General features: G+C 38.8%; 2 protein-coding genes across 2 annotated transcripts in view; both read right to left on the reverse strand.

Moving 5' to 3' along the window:
• Positions 1–17,302, reverse strand: part of LOC140945528 (uncharacterized) — a 35,179-nt gene extending 17,877 nt beyond the window's left edge. Inside the window, exons 1-15 of the mRNA XM_073394542.1 lie at positions 17,221–17,302; positions 14,494–14,825; positions 13,982–14,146; positions 13,223–13,336; positions 12,530–12,652; positions 11,881–11,977; positions 11,278–11,493; positions 10,780–11,156; positions 10,068–10,235; positions 9,299–9,409; positions 8,894–9,010; positions 7,844–7,934; positions 6,502–6,882; positions 5,896–6,018; positions 5,100–5,225 (exon numbers count right to left, since the gene is read on the reverse strand). Of these exons, the coding sequence (XP_073250643.1) occupies positions 5,100–5,225; positions 5,896–6,018; positions 6,502–6,882; positions 7,844–7,934; positions 8,894–9,010; positions 9,299–9,409; positions 10,068–10,235; positions 10,780–11,156; positions 11,278–11,493; positions 11,881–11,977; positions 12,530–12,652; positions 13,223–13,336; positions 13,982–14,146; positions 14,494–14,825; positions 17,221–17,302 (2,623 nt within the window). The remainder of the gene's footprint in view (positions 1–5,099; positions 5,226–5,895; positions 6,019–6,501; positions 6,883–7,843; positions 7,935–8,893; positions 9,011–9,298; positions 9,410–10,067; positions 10,236–10,779; positions 11,157–11,277; positions 11,494–11,880; positions 11,978–12,529; positions 12,653–13,222; positions 13,337–13,981; positions 14,147–14,493; positions 14,826–17,220) is intronic.
• A 2,374-nt stretch (positions 17,303–19,676) lies between these two features.
• On the reverse strand, positions 19,677–21,906 carry LOC140946041 (uncharacterized). The gene has a single exon (XM_073395109.1). The coding sequence runs from the start codon at positions 21,590–21,592 to the stop codon at positions 20,819–20,821; it is 774 nt and encodes a 257-aa protein (XP_073251210.1). The 5' UTR covers positions 21,593–21,906; the 3' UTR covers positions 19,677–20,818.
• Positions 21,907–25,207: the final 3,301 nt, after the last annotated feature.

Raw genomic sequence — 25,207 nt, forward strand, 5'->3', positions numbered from 1 at the left:
AATTACCTTTATTTTCGCGCGGATCTAGGATAAATACTGACAGGTAAGCTTCCTGATACTGATCGGCTTCCTAAACTAGGGACCGAGAGAGCAAGTTCCTATGGGAGCCCCGGGGCATGCACCCCCGCTTATTTTTTTGGATTTCCGTTTCTCGGGTTTCAGATTCATTGATGCGACATCTTAATCTTGTACCCAGATCTCCCGAGGCCAAGGGAAAGGGAGATCTCACTTTCCAGCGTGAGACAGAGTGAGATCTGGGTACGAGATTACGGGCATCTAATGCCCGGAAATTGTAAAAAGAAAACATTTGTCCCGACCATTTTCCAGATTTCAACTTGGAAAGTTTTATCATGTAAATATATGTTTAAATTATAAAAAAACTGACCGATTTTCGTAAAACGATGGAAGCCGGTGTGGATCCGCATGCGCACCTGATTCGACCAGAGATGATTATATACTAGAAAAAAAAATTGTTCTCGAACAGTTCTTCAATTTTTTTTTTTATCTTTGGTGTTTTGGTTTTTGAATATGAGCGATTTTCTCGACATCTGGATTTAAATATAAGCACCCACAACGAATATATCTCAACGTTTAACTCTCGTCTTGAAAACATGTCATGCGTGACCATTGCGTAAAAAACTGTGATATTTTTTTTGTGCCCACCCAGCGAAAACGATAGACCTTCGCCACCTACGAAAGCTTCCAATTCGAAAAGTAGTTTTAAAAATCTTCTTTCTCTTATATCATAATTAACATCTGTTTTTCATCCTTTTTAGTTTTGACGTTTCAAACAAAAAGGAATTAATTTGTGTAGCCGCCTCTTTAGGAAGCAACGTTGGGATTAATGATATAAATAGCAAAGGGATATCCACCAAAGAATACAAGGCACGTAGAGCCACTATAGATATTTTAATATAAAAAAAGTATTTCTTCCTGTGTATAGAAGGATGAACATGTATTGAGGCCCAATTTTTTCAAATTTTTATGCTATGCCTGCAAAATCACCATTAAAAGTTATTATGGTTTGATCAGTTGTTGAAATTTGCTTAATATCTTCTTAATTCTACAGTATCATCGCCCGTGTGAAGGCACTAAGTAATGACTTAACGGTACAGAATTGAAATTAAATTAAAACAGCAAAATCCTCGTGAAATGGCTCCTTCAGGGCTTCACGAAATAGTCTAATAAGACTGGGAATTTTACTTACAGTAAGTTATACTTTTAGAAATACAACTCTGTTTGTTATAATTCATCTAAGTTCTTGTCACACGTAAGGGCTTTTTAGACTTTTCAGAATCGGTGTTAACATAGGCATGGTACATATTTTAATTTCTAATTTTAATTAATAAAAGCATGGCCGCATGCGCAAACAGTTCATTTAAGTGTTACAGACCACGCTTGCATCTTCACCGTGGCCACAATTTTCTATTCCCCAGCCAGCATGTGTGCATTGAAACAATGAAGCTTCTGCTCCACTGCACTGGACGTTATCCATCCAGATAGGGTCAGATCCTTGGCCATATCGTGCCTGATGAGGTGCCGAGGACGCACTGGCGAAACCAAGCTGACGGCAAACCACATTAGCGTCATTGATATCCCAGTCGTCATCACAGACTGTGCCCCATTGGCCGTTGTGATAAACTTCAACTCGGCCATAATTAATACCGCCATTCGCCAAACGAATGTTAGCGGAACCATAAGAACACTGCAGACTGGCATCTCTGCTGTGTGTACAGTCATTGTTTCCCCATCCACGGTGTCTGCAATCGTAGATATGTGATTCGCCACCTGAGCAGGCCACGTCATCTATCCATATGGGACCGGAGCCCTGGCCATAATAGGCGCCGCTCCAAGCGTTAGTAGCTAACTTCGAGAAACCCAGCTGTCTGCAGACCACGTTAGCGTCATTTATGTCCCAAGCATCATCGCAAACTGTTCCCCACTGACCGTCATAGAACACTTCAACTCTTCCAGCAGATAAGGTGCCATCTTTGAGACGAACTGAACCGGATGTCACAGCTAGCGTTTAAATAAAAGGTAAAGTGGGTTTATTATTAGACACCATATTTTGTTATAATGTACACTTTCTAAAATTCCGTTCTGGTGGGGTCAAAGATCGGGGGGAATTTTGTCGCTCAGGTCGACACGAACATAGCAAGATTTGCAATCAGCAATAAGGCCGAATATCACAATAACGAATGAGTAGGAAATGAAAAACTCAAGGGTTTAAGGTCTGGGTCAAAAATGTTTTCGATTGATTGGCAATATCTCTCGCTAGGATACCTAGAACAAAATGAATTTTTTTCACAAAACTAAGAATTAAAGATTAACGTTGGGCATTTAAAATATAGAGGATATTACATGGCCGTGAGGAGATACGAAAATTCTCTTCGTGGGTAGAAATATATTTAACGAGTGAGCACAGCGAAGGAGTGAAATGTTTTTCAACACCAGTAGAGCAATTGTATTTCTATTTCATTGGTATTTATATAATGAGATGCATTCCCTCATAGTTTTTTTTTTTTTTTTTTTATAGACAGTCATTCCAAACGTGAAGGAAGAGGATAATTATGTTGGCATACCCACCCGTATAAATAAGTTTCAAAATGTATGTCCAAAGCAGCTTTATTTACCCACTTTCTTCCTTTCAGTCCCTAACATTGATGATCTATATTCGCATATATATTCATACTACCCGCTTATCTATGGTTTATTAATTGTGTAAAACTGCCTAGATTAGCTTCTTGCTATTTTGCGGTATACTTTTGAATACTTTGCAAAATCTCTCAATAATCTTTGACTTTGAGTAGTAGAAATATTTCATACGAGTGAGAAAAATGTTATTTCTTGATTTCTTTCCTTAAACGCGTTACCTATACTTTGTCAATTATTTAAGATTTTAAAAAAAAAATAGTCACGTGACATATCAGGTGACTTATTAAAACAACATTTATGCTTTATGTTAAGGACGATGAGGTTTTTTTTATGTGCGCCAAATTTTGATTCCCCTCCCTGCCGAAGTAACAGCCAATAAATCATTTTCCAAACGTAAGCCAATTAGACCCAGGCTTTAATCTTCTTGAGAATAGCAAGAGCGAGGAGAAAGAAAGGAGGAAAAGAGAAAAAAGCACCTAGCTTTTATATTGGCTATTTTGGAGATAGTTTCTTGGCTAACGTTTTCAAAAATCCACCTAGATATACAGTCAAAGTCTAATTTCGCACACAAGGTTGAACCGAAACTAAATATTCTTAGATTATTGTTTCTTTTTCATTATGTAAGCCTGGGAAGTTCTTATCATGCTAACCAGGAAGCCCGCTAATAAAGATCACAGCGCTTTTTCTATTCAAATTGTCTACGAATAAAAATACCTCGGTAACGCGCGTTAAATCCTCTATACTCTGAGGAGCCATCAGATGTAAACCGCACATATAGCTTGGTGGACGAACTTGTGATAGGTGCTGGGAGGGAGCTTCCACTAAATCGGCCAATCAGAGGTGCAGAGGTCGAGTCACCATCGTACACACTTACATAGTCTGCCGACGATTCGGTTCGGAAATCGTAGAACAAAAGTTCAATCACTGCATTCGAAGTTAGATTCCATCGGCAATCCATATTACTACTGTATGTCGAGCTAGAGCTACCAGTTGAGTAAATCGTACCACTTGGTTTGCTGGCGTCACGCATAAGAAGATTAGAGCAGGAGCTTGTCGCTGTCATTGTAGGAACTGTCACAAAAGTGTAAGGCAAAAGCAAATTAGCTCATCACGTGATATATTTACTTTGACTTTACGTGACCCGGATGACCACAGGCAGCCCAAGTTCAGATAGCCTGCTTCTTGCGCCCACTTTCAAACGCTTGCTACGCAGGCTAAAACTCTAATACGCCTGGTATCATATTGCTTAATCCCCAAAATACCCATAAACATGAAGGATTGTATGGGAAATCGGTAATAGATTCAAGAAAATAAACAATAGCTGGAATTTTCAATAAAAGACACTTTACCTTATTTGCTTGGTTTGTTCTTGCTTGTTGTATGAGGGGAGCAGTCCTCTCTTTAGTAGTCGGAAAACTCGGGTAAAGGAAATCGCTTAAACATAATCGAAGCGGATCGGAAAAATAACCACGCAGCAAGCAAAAACAAACCAAGTAAACAAGGTAAAGCGTTTTTTACTGGAAGTTCCAGCGAGTATTTAAATTCTTGAGTTTATTACCTGGACTCAAATACAAATCCTTCATGTTAACAGTCATTCAAGGGCTACACAAAGTGATGCTGCGTATTAATTATTAAACTCTCATTATGAGCTTCGGCTGCCTGTGGGGCGAGCACGTAGAATTAAATGAAAATGCTTCTCTCATCTCCTCTGGAGACACCATTTGTGTTAGTGACTGGTTAAATATTACTGGAAAGCCTAGCCTACCAGCTAGAGAGAAAAGAAAATGAACAAGTACACGCATATTAAATGAGATGGAAGTGGTGACTCCCTTTTTCACTATCACAAAACAAAAGTAAACAAATATACAAAAAATTAAAATATAAAATGTTCTCCGTTCTTGTTTATATAATGATTACGCTGCGAGCAGAGGTTTCTCTCTTGCATTACGAAGTCGTTCGCTTGGCTTGTCAGTCACGCAGTTGGTTTGTTTTGTACGCCCCAGGGGGCGCATAAAACAAACCCACAGAGGGCGTTGGCAACCACCTCTCCCCCGCCCTCCTTGTACGTCCGAGACGTTGAGTTGGGAGAATGTTAAACAGCAATGAAATGTAAAATCCAAACATCACACATTTTATTGCATTAAAATTGCCTTTTAAAAAGACAGAAGATGTTTAAGATTAAATTCAAAAAGCAATTATTTCAGATTGCTTTATTCTATATACTTACTGTGGCCAAACTATCTCATTAGTATCAATTATATATTTTCACCCCTAAAGGTCAGCTGAAAATTGATCGACCCACCCCTTACAAAGGATTCAAAAACGGATGAGCCACCACCTCTCTGTCCTCGGCACACCCCCCTATACTTATGGCCAGTACCTTAAATACATTGACTTGATGTATATAGCAGTCTTTTATATTTATTGAATTTGGAAATATGTACCTTCACATTTGCTTTTTCCATCACCGGTGTAGCCTGGTAAACATTTGCAAGAATAGGAGCCAGGAACATTGACACACTGAGCCTGAGCATGGCAAGAGTATGATCCTGTTTGACACTCGTTCACATCTGTAAAAGAAACGGGTTTGAGGAATGATTCTTCTCAAGACGTTTTGCATCCGAGTCCACGCTTCCAAGGACGTGGCACAATAAACTTTTTTTTAATTGTATGGTGTCTTTACAGCAGTAGTTTTACTCGGAAGGAAAGGTAAAATAGTCGCAATACTGGTGATAACACAGTCTTTATCCTAAACCGAAACCGAACCACTGGAAAGCGCGCGATTTGGTAGCTATTCACAATCAAAGATTCATCATGACAACCCCTTGCTAACGTTTTCTCGGAGGCTACAAACACAACCGTCCCTTGACCGGCTCTTAACCGCGATAACTCACAGCTGATTAAAATTTGACGCAGGAGTCTCCGGAACCCAAACATGATTGTAGTTTCCTTGTTTCAAATACCTTCTTCTAGAATAAATGCGAATAACTGAACGTTGACTTAGGTCACGCGCCTATCCACGGATTTGTAATCTCTGATAAAGGAATTGAGAAGTCTTCTGTGAGGAAGACTGCGTGTATAATATAAGGACATGTCCATGGTGCTGTTAATCTCTACACATTATGGTGAACTTAATTGCCTTACAATGTCAAAATTTCTGAAATTAACTGCATCGGTTCTTAATTCGCTGTTTTTGTCATTTTCATCAAATAGATATTTAAGGTATTTAATGCTACTCACCTGTACAGTTCTTTCCACTAAAACGATATCCAGAGGGACATCGACATGTGTAAGAACCATCATTGTTCACGCAGGTGGCGTTCACTGGACAGTCGTACGAGAAGCCTTGACACTCGTTATAATCTGAATTGAATCAATTTGAAATAAATAGCACTACCATTAAAGAAGTAATCTTTCACTAAGTAATCTAACTGTTACTGGTTGTTACCTTAGTTGCGGGAATCCTCGATGCTAGGTACACCGATTCCAGAACAAAAAAAAGAAGAAGAAGAAGATGAAGAATTTGCATGCACACTGTAAGTAAACCCCAGTTAGTCCTTTCTTGATCTATTCCGGCTATGAAAAACGCATGACGATGGACGAAGAAAGTAAAAATGGACTACGGAAAAATTCAAGGCAACCAATTTTAGGAGGAACATAACAGATACTGTAGGTCATAGATGCGAACTATAATGACTGAAATGCAAGAGACATGATTGTTCAGTTGCTTCGAATCGGTTCCTACAGTTTGCAGCTGCACAACATTTTTGACCGATAAAGTCGTTTTGTTGACGAATTGCTTGCCTGGTTATAGCAGTATAATTTGCTACATAGTTAAGGGGGCACCTTTCTTGCAAGTGAACTTGTGACAGTCAGAGCAATTGACATCATTCCACTTGTACTCGTGACCACGGAGAAACCCAAGGGTATGGACACAGTCTTCATTTCTGAAGTTGTTTGGTTGGCGGCTTGCCCAGTAATGGAAGTTAAAAGAAGTTCCATCACTCCAAACAAACGTTCCTTCAGAATTAATATCAGTGAGGCCCAACCAAGAATGCTCCCCTCCATGGAGGTTTTGAACATAGACATTTTCTTCCTGATTGTGGATACTGGGAAGATTAGCACCCAGAACTGAACACTTTCCTTGACTACCGCTCCACGAATCACAGGATGACACTTTTCTGTAACAGTACCCTTCAAAATAGGTCCAGTCGCTGGGACATATGTCTGTAAAATAATAATCGAATTTATTACGTCCATTTTGAAATTGACTCGGATCCCTTCAGTCTGATTGGTGTGAAATGACTTGTGGGCTAGTACATGCTAGCTACAGCTTGCCCGAATGGCATGATGTAAAACTGACGTTCTTTGCACCCTGCTATCAGCAGTGTGAGATGTTCACGAATCAGTTAAACTATTTTTCATACTTTAAATCACAATCTTTACTAAATCACGTCATTTTTGTTCAAAAAGCAGTTCCGATCTATACCACTTCCTTTTTTGGTTCTAAATCGCATCATTTCTAACTTGTACCATGTTGTTCTAAATCGCATCATTTCTGTTTAGTTTAATAAAATATGGTTACCGACTAAAATCCTGTATAAATTTAATCTAATTTAATATCCTCAATACAGGATTCAAATATTTCCTGATTTCAAACTCGGTGGTTATTCAGACTCGTGTCGTGCAATTTAGGTCTGAAACAATACTGTCTTGTGATTTCAAATCGAACTCGCGTTCACTCGCTCGTTCATTTTGAGATTACGCGCATGATTTCAGACCAAATTGCGCCCCACTTAATTTTTATACCAAAATAAACGAATCAGTGACAGAATGCATCATTTTCATTCCCATAAGACGACAAATTTTTGCAATTAAGGACGTCAAATAGTATCGGTTTTTCGTTGTTTTTGAGAACAAACCAGGGAAATTGTTTCCTCATTTCAATCATTAATTCCAAATTAAGAATTCAAATAATTCCTCTAAACGTGGCTTAGCTTCCACATGATGATTCTGCTTTAATATTGACTTCGATTGTCAAGTAAAATCGCTGCCTAATAACACTTAAGCATAATAACTTACTGAAGAAAGTACACCCTCATCGTTTTGCCAGTAATACTTGGCCAATGTAGGAAGAGTTTTTATTTAATATTAATTGTTACACTGAATGCAATGGATCTCATTATACCTGCCAATACTGCATATGATACAGTCAGTGGATCAAACTGCTGAACAAAGAGTTCTTTGACGCAAATTCGAAATCCAGAGTTGGTGATAAACTTAAAGTCAAGGAAAAGATAAAAGTTTGTGAAAGGAATGTTTTCATAGATAAATGTATTTTTTCCATGACAAGAAAAGGTCAGATTGTTATTCAAAAGGAGACTGAGATTGAAAATGCATCACTTCTCGACCAAGTCATTAGACATTATTAGAGTACGAGTATTACGTTTCTTTAAGACAGTAGCGCGACTGTAAACAAGCGAGCCTGCTGACAATCGCCCCCTCCACCCCCTCCCCCCCCCCCCCTCTTCACGCTCTTTACATTTAGTTACTCAGTCTGTATTATGAGTATGCATTCGATGGCTTATAGCGATATTCTTTGGTTTCTAAGGTAGCAATGGAAGCAGACCGTGCCTGATCGGAACTGCTCGAGGCAGCGTGTTGTCACCATGCGAGATATATAACCTCAGAGATTTATTGTATTTGGTAACGACCGCTCTCGGATTGATTCAAATGATCGGGAGAAATCACGTGAGAATAAAATACACAATGTTTTACCCTTTGGTCCCCAATGATGATATAATGTACAAGAAAGATGAATAAAGTTTACTTATCTTTTGCTTTTAGTGTGGTCTTTTGGGTTTAGGTGGCGTTTTGAGTCGTTTGCATTGGTTTGAAGTTGGCGCTCCGACAAGATACATATAAGAAAACGAGAAATCGTTATCCGGGGCGCTAATTTCAAGCGACTCAAAACTGGCCACCAAAAGGCAGAAGACGGTACTAAAAGCAAACGGTAAGAAAAAATAATTCACCATTCTTTCTTTCATCTTTTATTATTTATTTATTTATTTTTTTTTTCTTTACAGTATTTCAACTTTTGACTGGGGGATCAAAATGGTGCAAAAATCTGTATTTCTGCCCGATCACTTGAATCAAGACGAGCGTAGTGACTGACACTCTGGGCTAACTCGAACAGTTCGGATGGTCTGCCTGTGGTAGCACATTGTAGAATATTGACCTCAACCCAGCTGACAATTCCGTTGCATTCTGGGGCCGCGTTTCCTCCACTGCTAGAATGTTTGGCTGTTAGCAGCACTGTTGGAAACTTGTTGTAACTTCGTACGAAACTCACATCCTGTCACAGATATAAAAAAGAAACTTTAAATTGCATTTCAATTTGTTTCTTTTAGTATTTTCTCAAAAACGTTTGAATACATGGAATGAACATCGAACTTTATTCTCTCTCTTTTTTTTTCAATTCAAAACATTATCACCGAAAAGGATATAACATTTAATTGCTCGAGTCTCCACGAACTGTTTTGAAGAAACGACTGGCATGGACGTTGAACAGGATTTTTCGTCTTTTTTTCCTAAACTTATCCCCGTTAGTCCTGTTTGCTACAGGGAGAGACTTATTACATACCTTGCAGAAGGCGAAATTATTGTGTTTCGAGGGTACATTCCTGTTTTGAAAATTTACATCATTATGCTCTGAGAATAGGGGCCTATGAATTGACTCAAACGCCAGCCAGTTCTGCAATGAAACAACAAAAAAGAAATTAAAAAATGTCTGAGGGTGGGTAGAGAGAGAGAGAGGAAGGAGGTGGGGGGGGGGGGGGGCAGTGCACCCGGGGGGAGGGGTTGCTCAACAGAGTTTTGTACGGGGAGTCCCGCCTCGAGGTCCAACCCCTCACCCCTTTATGTACCATTTTTGAGAGAAAAGCCTTTCACGTTTCTAGATAAGAACTTTGCATCCCTTTTAACTGCTGTGAATGCACTGTCTTTAAATATGAATAAATTACAAAACCAGAACGTTTTCTCGACTCTCTCACAGCCATAAATTGCATCTGTTAGTGCTTTTGGACCTTTTTCCTGATAGATTTAACTACCCTTTCATATAGCTGAAGCCTGAAAATGGTACCCCATTCGGGCGGAGTCTCCCCGTATAGGGCATTATAGAGAGTACCCTCCGGGGGCAGCCCAGTAGAGGTCGCTTACGATGCGGTGCACTAACTAAAGGTGAAATAGCGAAAGGTAGCATTTTGTTGTCCCCAGTGTTCCTCTACTTTAAAATAAAAAAGGACGACTGCATGTATTAATACTGTGCTACTCTGCACTGCAGACTTTAAAATATATGTACAGTAGAGTAATCTAGTACTTGTCCAATGACTTGCATGCCAATATAAGCTTACCACAGAAATGTCGTCATGAACTCCGGCAAAGTTTTGAAGTTCTCGGATACAAATCTTGAAAGATCTTGCGGACGCATCTTCAAGCCAGACGGTGGCGGCATCGTGTCTCAGATGTGCTCTGTGATGTTCTGCTGTTACGAATATGGTTGGCGAAGTAGTGTACTTTCCCTTGAGAAAAAAATCATAATCACTGTTGAGACGTTTTCATCGGCAGATATTGAAATATCAGTAAACTCTGACCACTTACTCTACAACTTTATTCATCACAGGTAGCTCAGGCTCTATAGGAGTTCGTTGGAGTTTGAATTTTTTATGGAATGTATGAGCAACAAAATAAATCCCTCTTTTCAAAAACAGAAGCTAACGGGGTGTTAAGATCGTTTCTCAAGATTGGTTGCCCATTGTTTAGAGTCAATACTTATGATCTTAGATGGCATGTTGAATCCAAAACCAGGAATTTCATTCATATTGGCAAGTTTTAACGGATAATACAATTAATTTTATACAAATTTTATTTGTTGCTTTGTATGCCGTAAAAAGCAACCCACTAATTCATTATTGAAAGTATTAAACCCTGAGGGTTTGATGGTAACAGTGAAAATTAATCAGCCGATAATAAGCCCTATTTTTCCAATGACATTAGCCCCTTCTGAACTTGCCTTAACCCTGCTAGGTTTTTTTTTTAAATTTAATTTTCCTTGCGTCCACCTACGTTTGGCAATGTCACCGTCTGACAACTAGTTCCAGTCCACCATCGAGGAAACTTTTCCTTCCCGGCCACCCCCCCAGGGGGAGCCCCTTGGTAGGCGATCCAATCAACAGTGGCAAAGCTATCTGCAGGGTTGTCATTCCTTCCTGCTCGAGTAACACAGGCGGTAAACTGAGTGCTGTTGACACTTTCAACCCAAGGTATAACAGCCTCGTGTACAAATGCAGCATCAGTGTAGTTGACGTGGTTAACAGTCAGCTGAATATGGATTTTCTGGTGGGGGTAAAATATGTATGGCTGAAATTGAATGGCCTCACACTGATCCTCTGCCCACGATGGAAGATTTTGGAACTCGTACCTTCCCTTTTGCATTGGAAATCCTATGTAAAAAATGAATATTGAAAAAAATAGTGAAAGCGAATAGAAGAAAAATCGAAGACAACACAAAATGTTACCCTAAATAAGGAACTTCGTTATTAAAATTAAACTGAACTCAAATACCTCTACAACTACCAGGATGATACTGAGTGTAGTTTCCTTGCGTTTCACAAATCTCTTTCTTTAGCAAGCACAGGTTGTTGAAGGTGCGACCGTTGGAAGCGCACACCTGTTCATCATACGACGGGCAGCTTTCACAAACGCATGAATACTGTTGTGCAGAAGAGGCTTGGCAGTGACTGTAGTACTTACAGCTGACATTGTAACATGGGTCAATATCTAATAAAAAAATTAAAAATTTGGGAACTGGGGTAGAAAATTAGAGATGCTGGATAGCGTACTAGGTCTAAAGACTGACACAAGTGTGTTTGTTTTGTTATCACATTCCACGCTCATGGCTACACGATATAATATGGTGAAGACTGAAAAAGAGTACAATCCAGCGTTATTCAGTCGGTTGATTATCTATCACATCTGAGAAAGTTTCAATACACGATTAGTGAAGGGGATTTCAGTTGTACAAACCAGCTTTTCTGGAGGGAGAAGAGTGACTAATAAATGGACACTCGTTGGTTAGTTAATTTTTAGATGAAGTAGTTTTGAGAGGCGCCATGAATGGAACATTTGGGAGTCATAGAAATAAAAAAATTGTACGGCCTATGTCACCTCCGATAACCAAGTAGTCCACGGCTGCATCGCTTCTCTGACCATCGTATCCCGCAAAGTCTTTGATACACACTCGAAAGTGAGTTTTAGTCAACTCCTTTGAAATAAACAAAGTAAACATGCTTTACTCAATGTTCAGTTGTTGATCTTTTGTAAAATTAGGGTAGGAGCTTAAGAGTACTTGCAGTCGCGTACAGATCAGACTTAGCCATGCACTAAATAATAAAAATGTGTTCAAAACTCCCAGGGGGAGGCGGGGGGGGGGGATGGGGGCGGGGAAGGAAATTACTCCCGATTTCAAGTGACGTGGATGATCGAATGGCTGCTAAAATAAAACTCCAAAAAAATTCCTAGGGCTTCCAAGAAAGCCCCCCGGCTGGGATACTCGGGCACTACTACGAATCTTCCGATTTTTTTGAATACCCAAAAAAGTCCCTGCTTAAAACAAGCTACCCAAAATATATTCACAAAATGTTCTGACCCAAAAAAATCCCCGAATCGAAAATTTCAAACCCCTTAAAATCCTTCGATCATCCCCGTCACTCGAAATCTGGGGTGACCCCCCACCCCTTCCCGGGGGCTAAAATTCCCTCTCATTCGTTACTATATATGAATCAGTTAACGTATGGTCAATAGAAAAGTCACCAACCTCAATCCAGCTCATTAAAGGACCTTTGACTGCGCACGCTCTGTTGGAACGGTTACTTCCATAATTGGTTACACTTGTTAGCACCACTGGTGGCGTGTAAAATGGCTTCATAAAAGTAACATTCTACCAGAAGAATAAACATTGTAAGCATAATTTCGTGTAATAGGAAACACAATTACTACAAAAATAACTTTGAGATGTTCAAGAACTGTTCTTATCAAGGATCCGAAACAATTATTACAAATAATACAGATAACCTTCTTTGCGTCGAACTGAGTATGGAGAATAAGTAGTCGATAATGAGGCTAAAATATATTATTATTCATTCAAAGTATTTCCCCGCTTCTGATTGGGTAAGACAAGACAAAAAGACAAAAACAAAAACTTATCTGTCTATATCCTGACTAAAAAAGCCAAAGTTTAGAAGAAAGTCTTCGAGGAGGTAAACTTGTTAGGAACTTTAAAATATTTTGAATAAATAATAATAAAAATAATTATTACATTCGGCTTTCGTATGATGTGAAGAATATATTATGCAAATCTTGGAGGATTTTATCCACCGAGGCTGAAGGCCGAGCATTGCGTGACTCCGACCGAGCGGCTGCGAAGGAGACTAGTGAAGCGTCCTCTGCTTCACTACCGGTATTTACTCTATCGACTAATCTATTACGCCGATCACGTGATAACACTCACCTTACACAACGCGAAATTGTTTCCAATAGTCGGGACCTCGTTCTCAGAGAATAGTACAAGGGAGGAGTCTTTAGCTTCCCATGAAGGGGGAAACGCTTTGTATGCCATCCAGTTCTAAAGAATAAATAAAAATAATAACAATAATATATTTTTTAATTTAATAATAATGAAAAAATTTTATTGACAACAATGCTAACTATTAAATAATGATAATAATAATGATAATAATAATACTTATTATGATACTACTACTGCTACTACTACTACTACTACTACTAAGTATAGGTAATAGCATGATTTGTAGTGATATTTGGCTTAAATACTACGAAAGATATTTCAAAATTGTACGTTATACGAAATTTCACGAGCCGTTAAGGGAGTGAAATTTGAGACAATTTTGAATTATCACAAGTGGTATTTATGCCAAATATCGCGTACAAATCATGCTATTATTTGTTTATACTACTACTCACAAAAGGTTTGTAATTTTCACATGTAGGTATTTCAAATAAAGCTGAAATGCCACTGCTCTAAGCCAATCAAATTGCAGAAATTTCTCATGTAGTAGTATAATAAGAATAATAATGATATAAAATAATAACAATAATACGCAATAATAGGCTACGCATTCCCTTTGAGCATATGCTGATTGCAATCAAACCGAGAGATCTGTTCTGAGAAGAGGCGGCGACTGTACACGGGTATTTCAATCATTTAAAAAAATGGATTAAAATCGTTCAAAATTAAAGTAACATGTACCACGACAAGGCCGTTATGAGCTCCACCAAATGTCCATGACTCCCGCAAGCAAACTTCAAATTGGCTTCTTGAAATGCTTTCTATCCACACATTCATTGCGTCCTTCATTTGATCGAGGGTTCCATGTTTGACAGTCACTTGAATTTTAGGAATTGATGAAAAGACCTAAAATAAAATTGAGATTAATGTTTTACATTGGTTTTTAATATTTTTCTCATCATATCGCCACCGAAACAAAGAACTGCGTTTTCTCCTTTTCCATTGTTTCTGCGAAAAGCCAACACTATTTCAGATAAACCGCTGGACATATTATTTTTTAGTTAAAATCTTATTGCTTCAGAGATTACTCCTAAAACTACGACATTAAAAATGCACAAGGGTGCAGAGCAGAACAGTTGTAAAAACCGATATTTGCAAAATGAGCAGGGTTCAGAGACTAAAGTAGTACTGAACCCTTTTATTCAGACCTTTACTCCCGACTGAACAGCCGACTCAACAAACATTGACTTTACCTGATAGAACTTGACTTTTTTACATTTTGTACCCGTGGTAAATAAGGTAAATCTGGTTTCGCCGTGTTCAACTCCTGACTGCGAACCTTGGAATGCAAACCAATCAATGGTGATGTTTCCATTAGATCCTGGGTCTCCCCTCACAACACAGGCTCTGAAACGGCTCGTTGTCACATCTTCAACCCACACTAAAGTAGTACTATGAACTTCAAATGATTCGTTTCCGTGATTTACTGAGACGAACACTCTTACAGGTGTTCCGCTGGTGAAACTGTTGCGAAATGACACGTATTGGCATCCCCCAGTTACGTAAATTTTTCCCTTTTCAATTCCTGACAACAAAAAGAGAAAAAATGGTAAGAAAAAAAGAAAAAAAAAAAAGAAAATTAAAGCAAGAAAAAGTTGTGTGAAAGCCGGCGTGTGTTGTTTATTTATTTACCTAAGTTCGCCGGGGTCATTAATGAAACCGTGACTGACAATACTTGATATAGTACCATAAACAAGCGGGTTTATCATATGCTGACGCTATTTGGTAAGAAGGGGTCAAGGGCGCGCGGGGGGACAGACTTACAAAGGAGGGATTGATGACAATAAATCCCTCGCTTTATTTTTTGACTTTCTAGGTTTGGAGACTTGTGGAGCTAACGGATCTTGTTGGACAGTACGTGCGAGACCTCACGGCCAAAACCGAAAATCCCATTTATTGGTCGACTTTCTTTTCTCCGAAACCAAATGAACGGAAACCGGCTTGCTACACAGGCTAAGGACTTAAAGGTATGCATTGCTCCTTTTTGTGTGGCCCCTTGTCTTTGAGGATAGTTTAAAATATCTGCTGGGAAATATCTGAGGATAGTTTAAAATATCTGTGTCCAAAAAGTAATATTCGCGGCACAAGAGAAGCATACTCATCCATTATCTAACATATACATTGATCTGAAAGAAGTCGTTGATCTGTTTCTCAAGAGCCACCCAACCAAGGAGGCTTGAGCTTCACACACACCAAACCTAATATAGCGAAGAATACGGTGTTACAACTTTCTTTCTATTTTTGTTTGTTTTTTTGTTTTTTTGTTTTTAAATAGGGACATGGATCTTGTCATTCTCACTGCAAAAATTGTAAAATAAAGTAAATAGTCTCTTTCTCTTTTGAACTTTAAAAGTTTGATAAATACCCATGTTTTTCAAAATTTAAAACGCTCGTAATGCAGCCTTAGACAACTTAGTTTCCCCTTCAAGAGACTTGTGTCTCCGGTCTCATTTAGTCCGTCTCCTTCTTGGATCGCACCTCCCGAAAAAAAAAGCAGCTACGGGCCTGATGTAGTGTACGGGCCATAATTTGTCCTCGTTTTTGGTGTTATTTGTACACACTGTACTAAAGGCGGTGCGTGCGATGTTACATGCGATTTCCTGACAGCTTAAGAGGCAATCAGGACGGTGAGTTTTTGCCTTTGATTGGCAAAACAAAAACGCGTTTCTGTCGATTTTACATGTATGCAATGATTTCACCTCAGTCCGTAAAACGCCAATCAATAAAGAGGCCTTTACTGAACCCTCAATTAATTTAACTGTTCAGTTGGGCGTTTCCAAAAAAAAAAGTTGCATAGAACAGTAGACTGCTTGCAGTTCGCCTTTAATCTCTTAGATCCGTCAATTTCTTAGTGAAAGTGAGGGCGTGCAGACAAAAACGGTTTTATGCAAAAAGAAACGTCGGGTTTACGCCCTCCTTTCTCGCGGCCCGCGGCAACGCCCGTAATGCCCTTGCAATCCCGTAACTTAAAAGAAAATAAAAGACCTCTCACAAAGAGCTGCAATTTTCTGCAGTTTTCACCTTGTGGATGTAGTGAATAGGACATTCAATTTTGCTGGATCGATCTGATGCGTGAAGAGGTTATACATGCACTATCTGGATACGTTTCTTGTACTTAATGCTAATTATAAAGTTTGGATGCGTAAAAGTTCGCTACTTGCAAAAAGGTGCTGCCAGAATTGGATCCAGAAGTAGACCAAGATGAAGTTGTTATTAATTAGTCATAAGGGAAACATCCAGAAGAATGGTTAACTAAGATTTGTTTGTTTGTCTGGCTAGTTTATAAGTCGACGAAGAACACTTTTGGACGTAGATACTTAGGTAAAAATGATTACAAAATTATTGAAGGGCTTAAGCTCCAGCGGTAGCATGGAACAAAATCAGGGGCGTAGCGTGACCATTTTGACAAGTACGCACACGGGTCCATATGGTCTTAAAAACTTCGTACAAAATAACGTTTTCGCTTTCCTTTAATACATAATTGACAATTTACAGGGTCTACAGGCTTGTTTACAATAGAACGCCGGATATCAAGAAAAGCTAGCTTTTAAAACGTTCCTTGTTGAGCTGGTACAGGAATGTTTACAAGCACAAGGCGAGGCGCCTTTTTTGTGCAGAAATTTGGAGTTTTTAAAGCATCGGTTGGAAGAATTGCGGCACCTGCATGTTTGTGAAAATTTTCCCCACGCTTAGTCCTTTGCTGACGTTTTAAGTTTTTCAGCCTCGTTTCGATCATGAACAAGGGAAAGGAACAAACATCAGATAGTTAGCATTTATTTATTTTCAGTTGTTCTGAATATCTCTAAAGTTTTAATTGTCATTGAAAAAAAAAAATACTACATCTGTCGTGAAGGAGTAAATTTCCTGCAAAATTCTTGTGGATACCACAAACGTGCACCTAGTAGTTTGCTTTAGCTTACGTGGATTATCTTCGGCATGCTTTGGTTCATGTTTTTCCAGTTGAGCGACATTAAGGTAGTCTTTGATAGACTTTTTCGACATTTACGGAGAGAGAGAGAGAGAGAAAAAAAAAACTATAAAAATGAAAGGCTTTTGAATGGGAAAACTTTCCAGACAAATCTTAAAAGGATGATAATCAGTCAAGGTAATTTTTTTTTTTCGATTTTGATGAGTACACAATGTATTGTGGGATCGCCTGAAGGCAAACATTTCAAGAATGTTTCAAATCTGTCACATTCCACCACAGCTCAACTGTTGTATTTTACGTGTAAAAACAATGTGGAATAAAGCGAGACAGATAGGAACTACAAATAGCTTTTACTTCTAGCAGAAAATCTTTAAAAAAATCCTCTCAATTTCTCAAGTACGCACGTGCGTTGTTGCGTAAAGGATGCTATGCCCCTGATTAATCATCTTAGTAAGCTCTGGCGTACGGTGGATTAATTTCAAGTACCTATTAATGGGCCTTTTTGCGAGGAACATGGACATTTGCACGTTCCTTTTAAGCAGCTTCGTCGCGACGAGTAACATGTAAATTTCCATGTTCCTTGTAGCCAACTTCGTCACAAGGAACATGGAAATTTCCATCTGGTTTGCGACAATTCCTTTTAACAAGCTTATGCTAAGGAATATGGAATCTTTTAACCAGATTTGCCTGAAAATTTCCAATTTCAACTTTTTATACTAATAGGAAAAATATACTGACTGAAAATATTGATATTTTTGACAGATTGTTAAATTTTTGGCAAAGAGGATTCCTTTAAGGCATTTCAGCTCCAAAAAAAAAAAAAAAAAACTATCCATGGTTTTAGTCAATAATTCTCATTTAGGGGCATTATTGACCTGATAATGTGTTGGCAATTATATTTAATTTGAGTGCCTTCATTTCCAGTTTTAAAGAATATATAAATCCGACCAGTATTTGCAAGATTTCATAAGATTCCTTTTTCTTAACCTTACGCAATAATGCAGTGTTTGGCAGAATAAAAGCAGTCAAAGTTAAATTGCGACGAAAAACGTTTCACTGTTTCAAAATTTAGCGCAAATAGGTCATTTTTTTTTACCAAATTTCTTGTGATTTTTTTGTAAAAAAATATGGCCAAAATCATCCGTTTTTGCAAGAACTGTTACTTTGGAATATCAACTTTAACTTTTGAACGTGTTATAAACAAATTTCGCCAGCTGTATATATTTTGATTAATTAAAAAAAATAGAAGAACTAGAAGAAATCCATACCTTTGACTGAGCCGAAAAATACGAAGATAGCAGAAACCAGCAGAAAAGCAGGGCCCCTCATCAACAAAATGGTTAAAAAATATATCTTCAAGAGGCAATAGCTGTGAAGAAATGGTAACTGTGCGCTCAATCACAAGGGGTTATTAATTCCGTGGGCTGGAATCCAATAGCAGGCATTTGAGTTGATGCAACAATGATGACTGACGTCTGAAGAATAATCCAGGGACAAGCACCTTGGATGCATGCATGTTGCACGTTATGGCTTAAAACGACTACGGGATAACCTTAAAAAAAAGATTAAACCTTAAAAACCTTCTTTTCGAAAACAGCTGCCCTTCTGGACATGAAACCTGTCTGGAAACACGATAAAATTTGCTTCCAAGATGCATTTTTATGCAATAGGACTTGACCAGGTCACTACGGTAACCTCAATATTTAGAACCACTTGTTTGTTATCTTTGGGTTCAAATTCCTGACTTATTTTAGAGGCCCCACTGGACTAGCGGTCAAAGCAGAATTATCGACATGCAAAGATCGCTTATTTCCTTAAAGTTTTAATCGTTTCACTGCAAACAAAAAACGAGATATGGTATGGTATGATATGATTTGCATAACCTTAATCAGAACAGGGTCCAAAAAACAAGCTCTGAATCAGTTGTTTTTAACACGGATTCTTTGCAAAAGATCGCAACATAAGGTGAAATCCAAACCTTATACCACTTGTTAGGAAAGCGATTTCTATGTTATAGCTACGGAACAGAATGAATAGTGCTATAAATTAAGTTTTAAAGTTTTTCAAACTTCCTTCAAAGCAGGAGGGGGAAGGGCCAATCAATTCGGCATTTAAATTAGATCGGTTGTCATGATGGTGGATTGACCTTGATTTTCAAAATGACTTGAATTATAAGAAGACTGGCAACAAGGTAATCAGACTACTTTTTCCTGTTGTTTTAGAGTTAGGACCATAAAATTATTCATCCGTTACATATATGCCAACACTTGTGAAGAGAAAATTGAATGAACGGATTCATGACAACACTCAGTATGATCTACTTTTAAGAGACACTGCAAAGTACGATCAAAAATCCCGAGCGGGTTTCTGATCGTTTTTTATAACTAATAATAACCACCGACTTCGACTGAAGAGTCTGGGTGTATATGAAATACGTTTCAGGCGAAATGAATTGTTGAGAAACGTCTCAATTTATTAAAATTTTTTGAACACATTTCAAGGTTTTCCAAGTAATAGATCGCATCGGAAAGGTAACATATTAGGATCCCATTTCCAAACCTTAACTTAATTTCATGTTACGGTTGTGACTTCTACCACATGTATCTTGACGACACAATAAGTTGAATTTTGAGTGTTTTCAGACCAAACGTTCGACATCATCTTCTTGCCATGTATGGTAATTAGGTCACGTGATTAAGCAAGCGCTTCGCCGCTCGCTCGCGCGTTCTTTCGCGGCCTTGTACAAGAAGATCCCGTACCGATCTTACGATCAGATCCGCCGGCAGTCTAGTGATCCATTCATATCACATTGACGATTTATATTCTTATGCGATCGATATTACGAAGCTAGGGTCAGCTGTAGGGTGATCCATTGAAATAGCCTTTTTTTTGTCAAGTATAAACCAGGAAATAGTCCAACGAGAAAGTAGTGTATCGTGATCGGACACTAATTATGGGACCTCGTACTCTGACTTAATCTACAGGCACGTGCCAGAAACTCAGACAAGCGTTAAGTTGGCTTTATTCATAAGACGCGGTCACGCTAAAACCGACTACATCAGACGGATTGTTTGTTTTTTTTTTTTGCCTTATTTTATTTTGCTTAGTTTAGCCTTTTTAACTGGGGTTCTTTTTTTACGTCGTGAAAATAACATAATTATTCTTTCTTTCTTTTTTCAGCTTTCACATCTATTAACATGCCGCTTTGACTCACACGAGCAACAGGTCACTCCAGTGTTTACTGTTTGGAGTTGGTTACGTAGGCATTCGGGAATAAATTCAACAGCAATTAATTAAAAAGAACAAAACTGAAAACGAACCATAAAGACAAAGAAGTTCTTAGTTCGATGCTGTCAAAATGAATTAATCACTTGCCTTGGTCAATTGAAGCTAAACATGGACAGAACTTACTTCGATTAATGATAATCCTGAACAAACAGAGATCGAAGATAGAGAGAGATGAGATGGCATCAAAAATTGAGGAAAAAGCTTTCTTCGCAAAATTTGGGCCTTTAATACCCCGGCTTTTTCTGTGCCTCAATGATGGATAATCGGCCAATTTCTTTCTTAAGTAAGGAAAGCGAGTTCTGTCAGTAGAAGTTCGAGCTTAGCAATTCCCGTTTGCTAACTTGAAAATCAAGAATTCGTCTCTTGTAGTTATCCGTGGCCTGTTGCATGACTTCCATCTTTCTCTCCAGAGCAACTTTCTTCTTCTCGAATTCTCTTCGCCGCAAAACTGCACCTTTAATCTTCCCTCTTATGTTCATGATTTTAGCCTCCTGATCCGACATTGGGGCCTTCATCTCTTCATCTGGAAGTGGCAATCCTTCCGGTCTCTTCTCCGCTAAGTAGCGATGCACTGTAAGCTTTTGGCTAATCAGGAAAGCTCGATCTAAGGCCTTCTGCTCCCGCCGTTCTGCTTTCTCTATTTTCGGCTCTAAAATAGCCACCACTTTTTGCAAGCCTCTTTTCATTTTCTTTACTTCGAGTGTATGTTGCTGGGCCTCTTCAAGGTCACGCATCATTTGCTTTAAGTTGATGCTAGATCCTTCCAAGTCGTTCCTAACTCGAAAGTTTTCGCGAGACTTTTCGGCAACCTCTTTTCTTCTACCATTTTGGTAGTCAATCCGAGTCTCTACCTTTCTAATTTGCTCTTCGATTTCGCTCATTCTCTCGGACATCGCCTTCATTTGCAGCTTGGCGTTATGTTCCCTCCATCTCGCTGCCAGTGTCTCTTCTTTGCACCTTTTAGTTTTCTCCTCTGTTTCCCTTACCTCTTGTTTTAACTTGCTCATTTTCTCACGAAATGAGCCCATGGTTGACTTTCCTACACCCGTATAAGAATTCATCAGATCTAAGGCCATTTTGATGAAAAGGCGAAGTAGAACTCGTTAACAGATTCTGTCTCTAAACAATTGAATCACAGTCTTGCTCGCTGAAGCCCTTGCAACGGATCTTCACGAATAATCAAATAAGATACCACTATTATTGCGTGAGGTTCGATAACTTCCAATGGATCAGTTTCCTGTTGATGATTTTACGGAAAAATTAAACAGTTTCAAATGGCAGTAACTGTATCTCTGTAGCTGAAATAACAGCTAAATTGAAACGGTTTCCGAACAAATCTTGTAGGGAATACACCAGCACTAAGTTCGTGCCTGCGGCAACAATGACCGATTTTGCGTGACCTTGTTTGAGTGGCCAACCACAGAGCCTTTTTATATCATATTCATCTTAATGGACGTGATCTCAAACAAAAGTTGACGGAAATATCGCTTTTCAACTTGCATTTATTTCAAGCTTGAGTGCGTGCAGTGTTCAGCCTTTATCATGAAGTGAACTCAGAAGGCCGTATGAACATACTCGGAAAGCTTTGATGGCTCCCCTGATCCAGGACCGATGATCGAATACTCGAACCAGCGAAACCTTTACCCTACTAATCCTAAAAAAAAAAACAATCAAACTGCTCAACCTGTTAAGGATACGGGGGGGGGGGGGGGGAGTACTCCTGGGAATTCTTGACCCTAATTCAGACCAAAAAAATGCAATTTTCTGCACCAGTTTTCAGACCAGACCGTTAAAATCCATACCCGTTTTCAGACCTGGCTTTTAGGCAGAAGTTATGCTTTTAGTACTTAGATTAGGGCGCAAACAAGAAAATTCTTCAAATCTATTTCGAATTCGCATATTTCTCAGTTTCCTTCTTACTCTTTTGCAATTGAAACGATAAATACGTTCATACACTCCCGTAGTTCCCTCAAAACCATGCCCGATTCCAGACCAAAACGGTCAAAATGTATACCCGTTTTCAGACCAAAACGGCGCAAAAACCCAAACCGATGGGTCGGTACATACATATATAGCTAAGGGAGTACCCCCCTCCCCTCTCCCCAAGTTAGGATATCAAATCTAAGTCTGGTCAACTCTGTTATAGGATCTTGCTTTGATAGGAGGGTGAGACTGAAAACTTAATATACGCTCAGTTGTCCTTTAATTGTCGAAATATTTCGAAGATTTTTTTTAGAATAAGATGGCATAAAATCTGTCAAGAGAGAACAGATTTCGGCATGGTTTCTGTACCGGGGCGAGCAGAGTAGATTGTCACACATCGGATGCCCCTGCCACCGACGGGTTTCTGTTCCACTACCCGGTACGAGGCTCGATCGGTTGTGTAGACTTGCCGTGCAGGACTTGTTCCATTTCTGCGTCGTCTCTTCTGATACCAGGCCGGAGAAGTTTTCATGTAGAAATAAAAAGATCTCCGGTATGGTAGTAGTAGTAAACCTTTATTTAACTAGGGTAATCCCTTCAGAATACTTAAAAAGTATATCTGTTATCAATAGGAGCCCTAAATTAAGACTTATAAAAAAGTTCAAAATGAATAATAAGAAACTAAGTAACTATAAGTTAAAAATAGTACAGTATAACAATTAAAACTAATTCTTATTTACTAAATAATTATTATACACAACTGAGCCATTATAATAAAAACTTTTCTTGGCGGTCTCAGTTCTTACTGCAGGAACCTATATAAAATTGCTTCTTCTTGTTTCTCTTGAAATAACTTCCTTATTCAACTTAAAATAATTCTTTAAAAACTGTGGTACATTATTATTTAAACACCTCTTCACTAAACCTAAAATATGAGCGTTACGGCGATCTTCTAAACTCTGAAATTTAAGATAGTCGGTGGATGTTGTACCACATTTAGATTTAACTATAATTTTCGAGGCCCGCCTTTGCAAAGATTCAAGACTTTCCAAATCTGCTTTATTGCAGCTGGACCAAACAACATCGCAATAATCAAAAATGGGCAAAATTAATGAATTATACATCTCGAAAGCTGCATGTATAGTGATATTCCTTCTAAGGCGCCCTAAGACACCAACTCTTTTACCAACCTTAGAAATAACATAACGAACATGGTCTTTCCACGTAAGACTATCATCAAGAACGATGCCTAAATACTTAAAATCATAAACTCTATTAATTTCATAATCACCTATTTTGATAACTACTGTGTCAGTAGCTTTAGAAAGCCTAGCATCAGTTCCAAAAATTACAATTCTGTTTTTACCTTTGTTGATAAAAAGAAAATTACTGGTGTTGACAAAGCTTAAGTCACGCTTCATGTCAAACGAGTCTGAAGTCAAACTTCACGCCCATCGGAGTGGAATACCCTCTTGACACCCCTGCGAAATGATTCCCAAGAATTCCCGGGAAAAGGTTAAATCTCAACAATTATTTAGAAAATGCCTCACTTTCGTAACACGTCAAATTGAATCTAAAATTTTCGGGAAAATAATACTTAAGCCCTTGTCATGCCTTGTAATTTCGAAAAGACTCAAGTTGACCTAGAATGACCGAGGAGATAAAAATTTTTACAGAGCCGCTTAGAATGCATTTCTAGAGACCTAAAAGTACACTGGATAGGCTAAAAAGTGTTTTCAATGTATTTAGGAGGAAACCGTCGATGGTGCCCCTGAAAACAATAAATAGTGTTTGCAAGCAAAGATCCCACCTCCTTTTTCTTGCATGAAAAGCAGCTATCAAACAATTCTGCCATATCGCTATCTTCCCTTCAATGATATGTTTTAAAAAAATGTATTTGCCGTTTTCGCCATGTCAGCCTGAACTGAGTTCTGATGCGCTGCGCGTGACTATATTGCGATAGGGCGCTGCTATCACGTGGTGAGATTGTGTAGTTAAACTTTTACCGGCCGTCACGCAGTACTGGCCGCTCAGTGTAAAACAAGGACTGCGAAACATGGACTGCGGATAGGCTTTGGTAGATTGTGCTAGCATAATTTTAAGCATAATTCAGCAAAACGAGCATTATTTCAAGCTTTTATTTCAGTTTATCACTGCTAGCATAATCCGAGCTTTTATGCGTTGAAAACAAAAAAACCCATCATAGCTCTAGAATAATTCAGTTTGTATTTTATTTCTGTATTGTTTTTGGAAAATATTGAGGTCTGTGCTAAGGCCCATGGTCAAACATGGTCCGGCAGGCGGCAGAGGTCACCCTGTGGGTAAGACTGAGACTCAGGCCACCACGCTAATGGCTCGGCGGCTCGGCCCCCCAGATCAGAGAGAGCGTCGTCCCCAAGTACATCCACTTCCACCACTTCCAGTGCCCTACCGAGAGCTTTAATCTCTAGATAACGTGTTCCTAAAAGTAATACCGGAAAGTACAAGGAAAGATGTAACTCAGATCCAAAGAACATGAGTCCTTGTGATCGAATCGAAGAATTCTCAGGGAAAAATTTGTGTCTTCGAGGTGGAAAACTTTTTTGCAATGGGAGTAAGGAGATATTGAGCTCTAAAAAGAGCATTCTCTAAAACCACTTGGCTTCCCAAAAACATGTCGCAGGCAAAAAGAAGTTAAAAGTGACAAAAAAGCGAGATCATGTGCGCACATGCGTATTTGCGATGCAAAAGACTGTAAGACTGGAAGGTGGACTATATGAATGTTCATT

The sequence above is a fragment of the Porites lutea genome, chromosome 8, assembly GCF_958299795.1.
Source record: "Porites lutea chromosome 8, jaPorLute2.1, whole genome shotgun sequence".
Classification (NCBI taxonomy): Eukaryota; Metazoa; Cnidaria; class Anthozoa; order Scleractinia; family Poritidae; genus Porites; species Porites lutea.

Bases quoted from the DNA above. Each gene is read 5' to 3' on its own strand.
- LOC140946041 (XM_073395109.1), bottom strand. From the start codon at position 21,592: ATGGCCTTAGATCTGATGAATTCTTATACGGGTGTAGGAAAGTCAACC.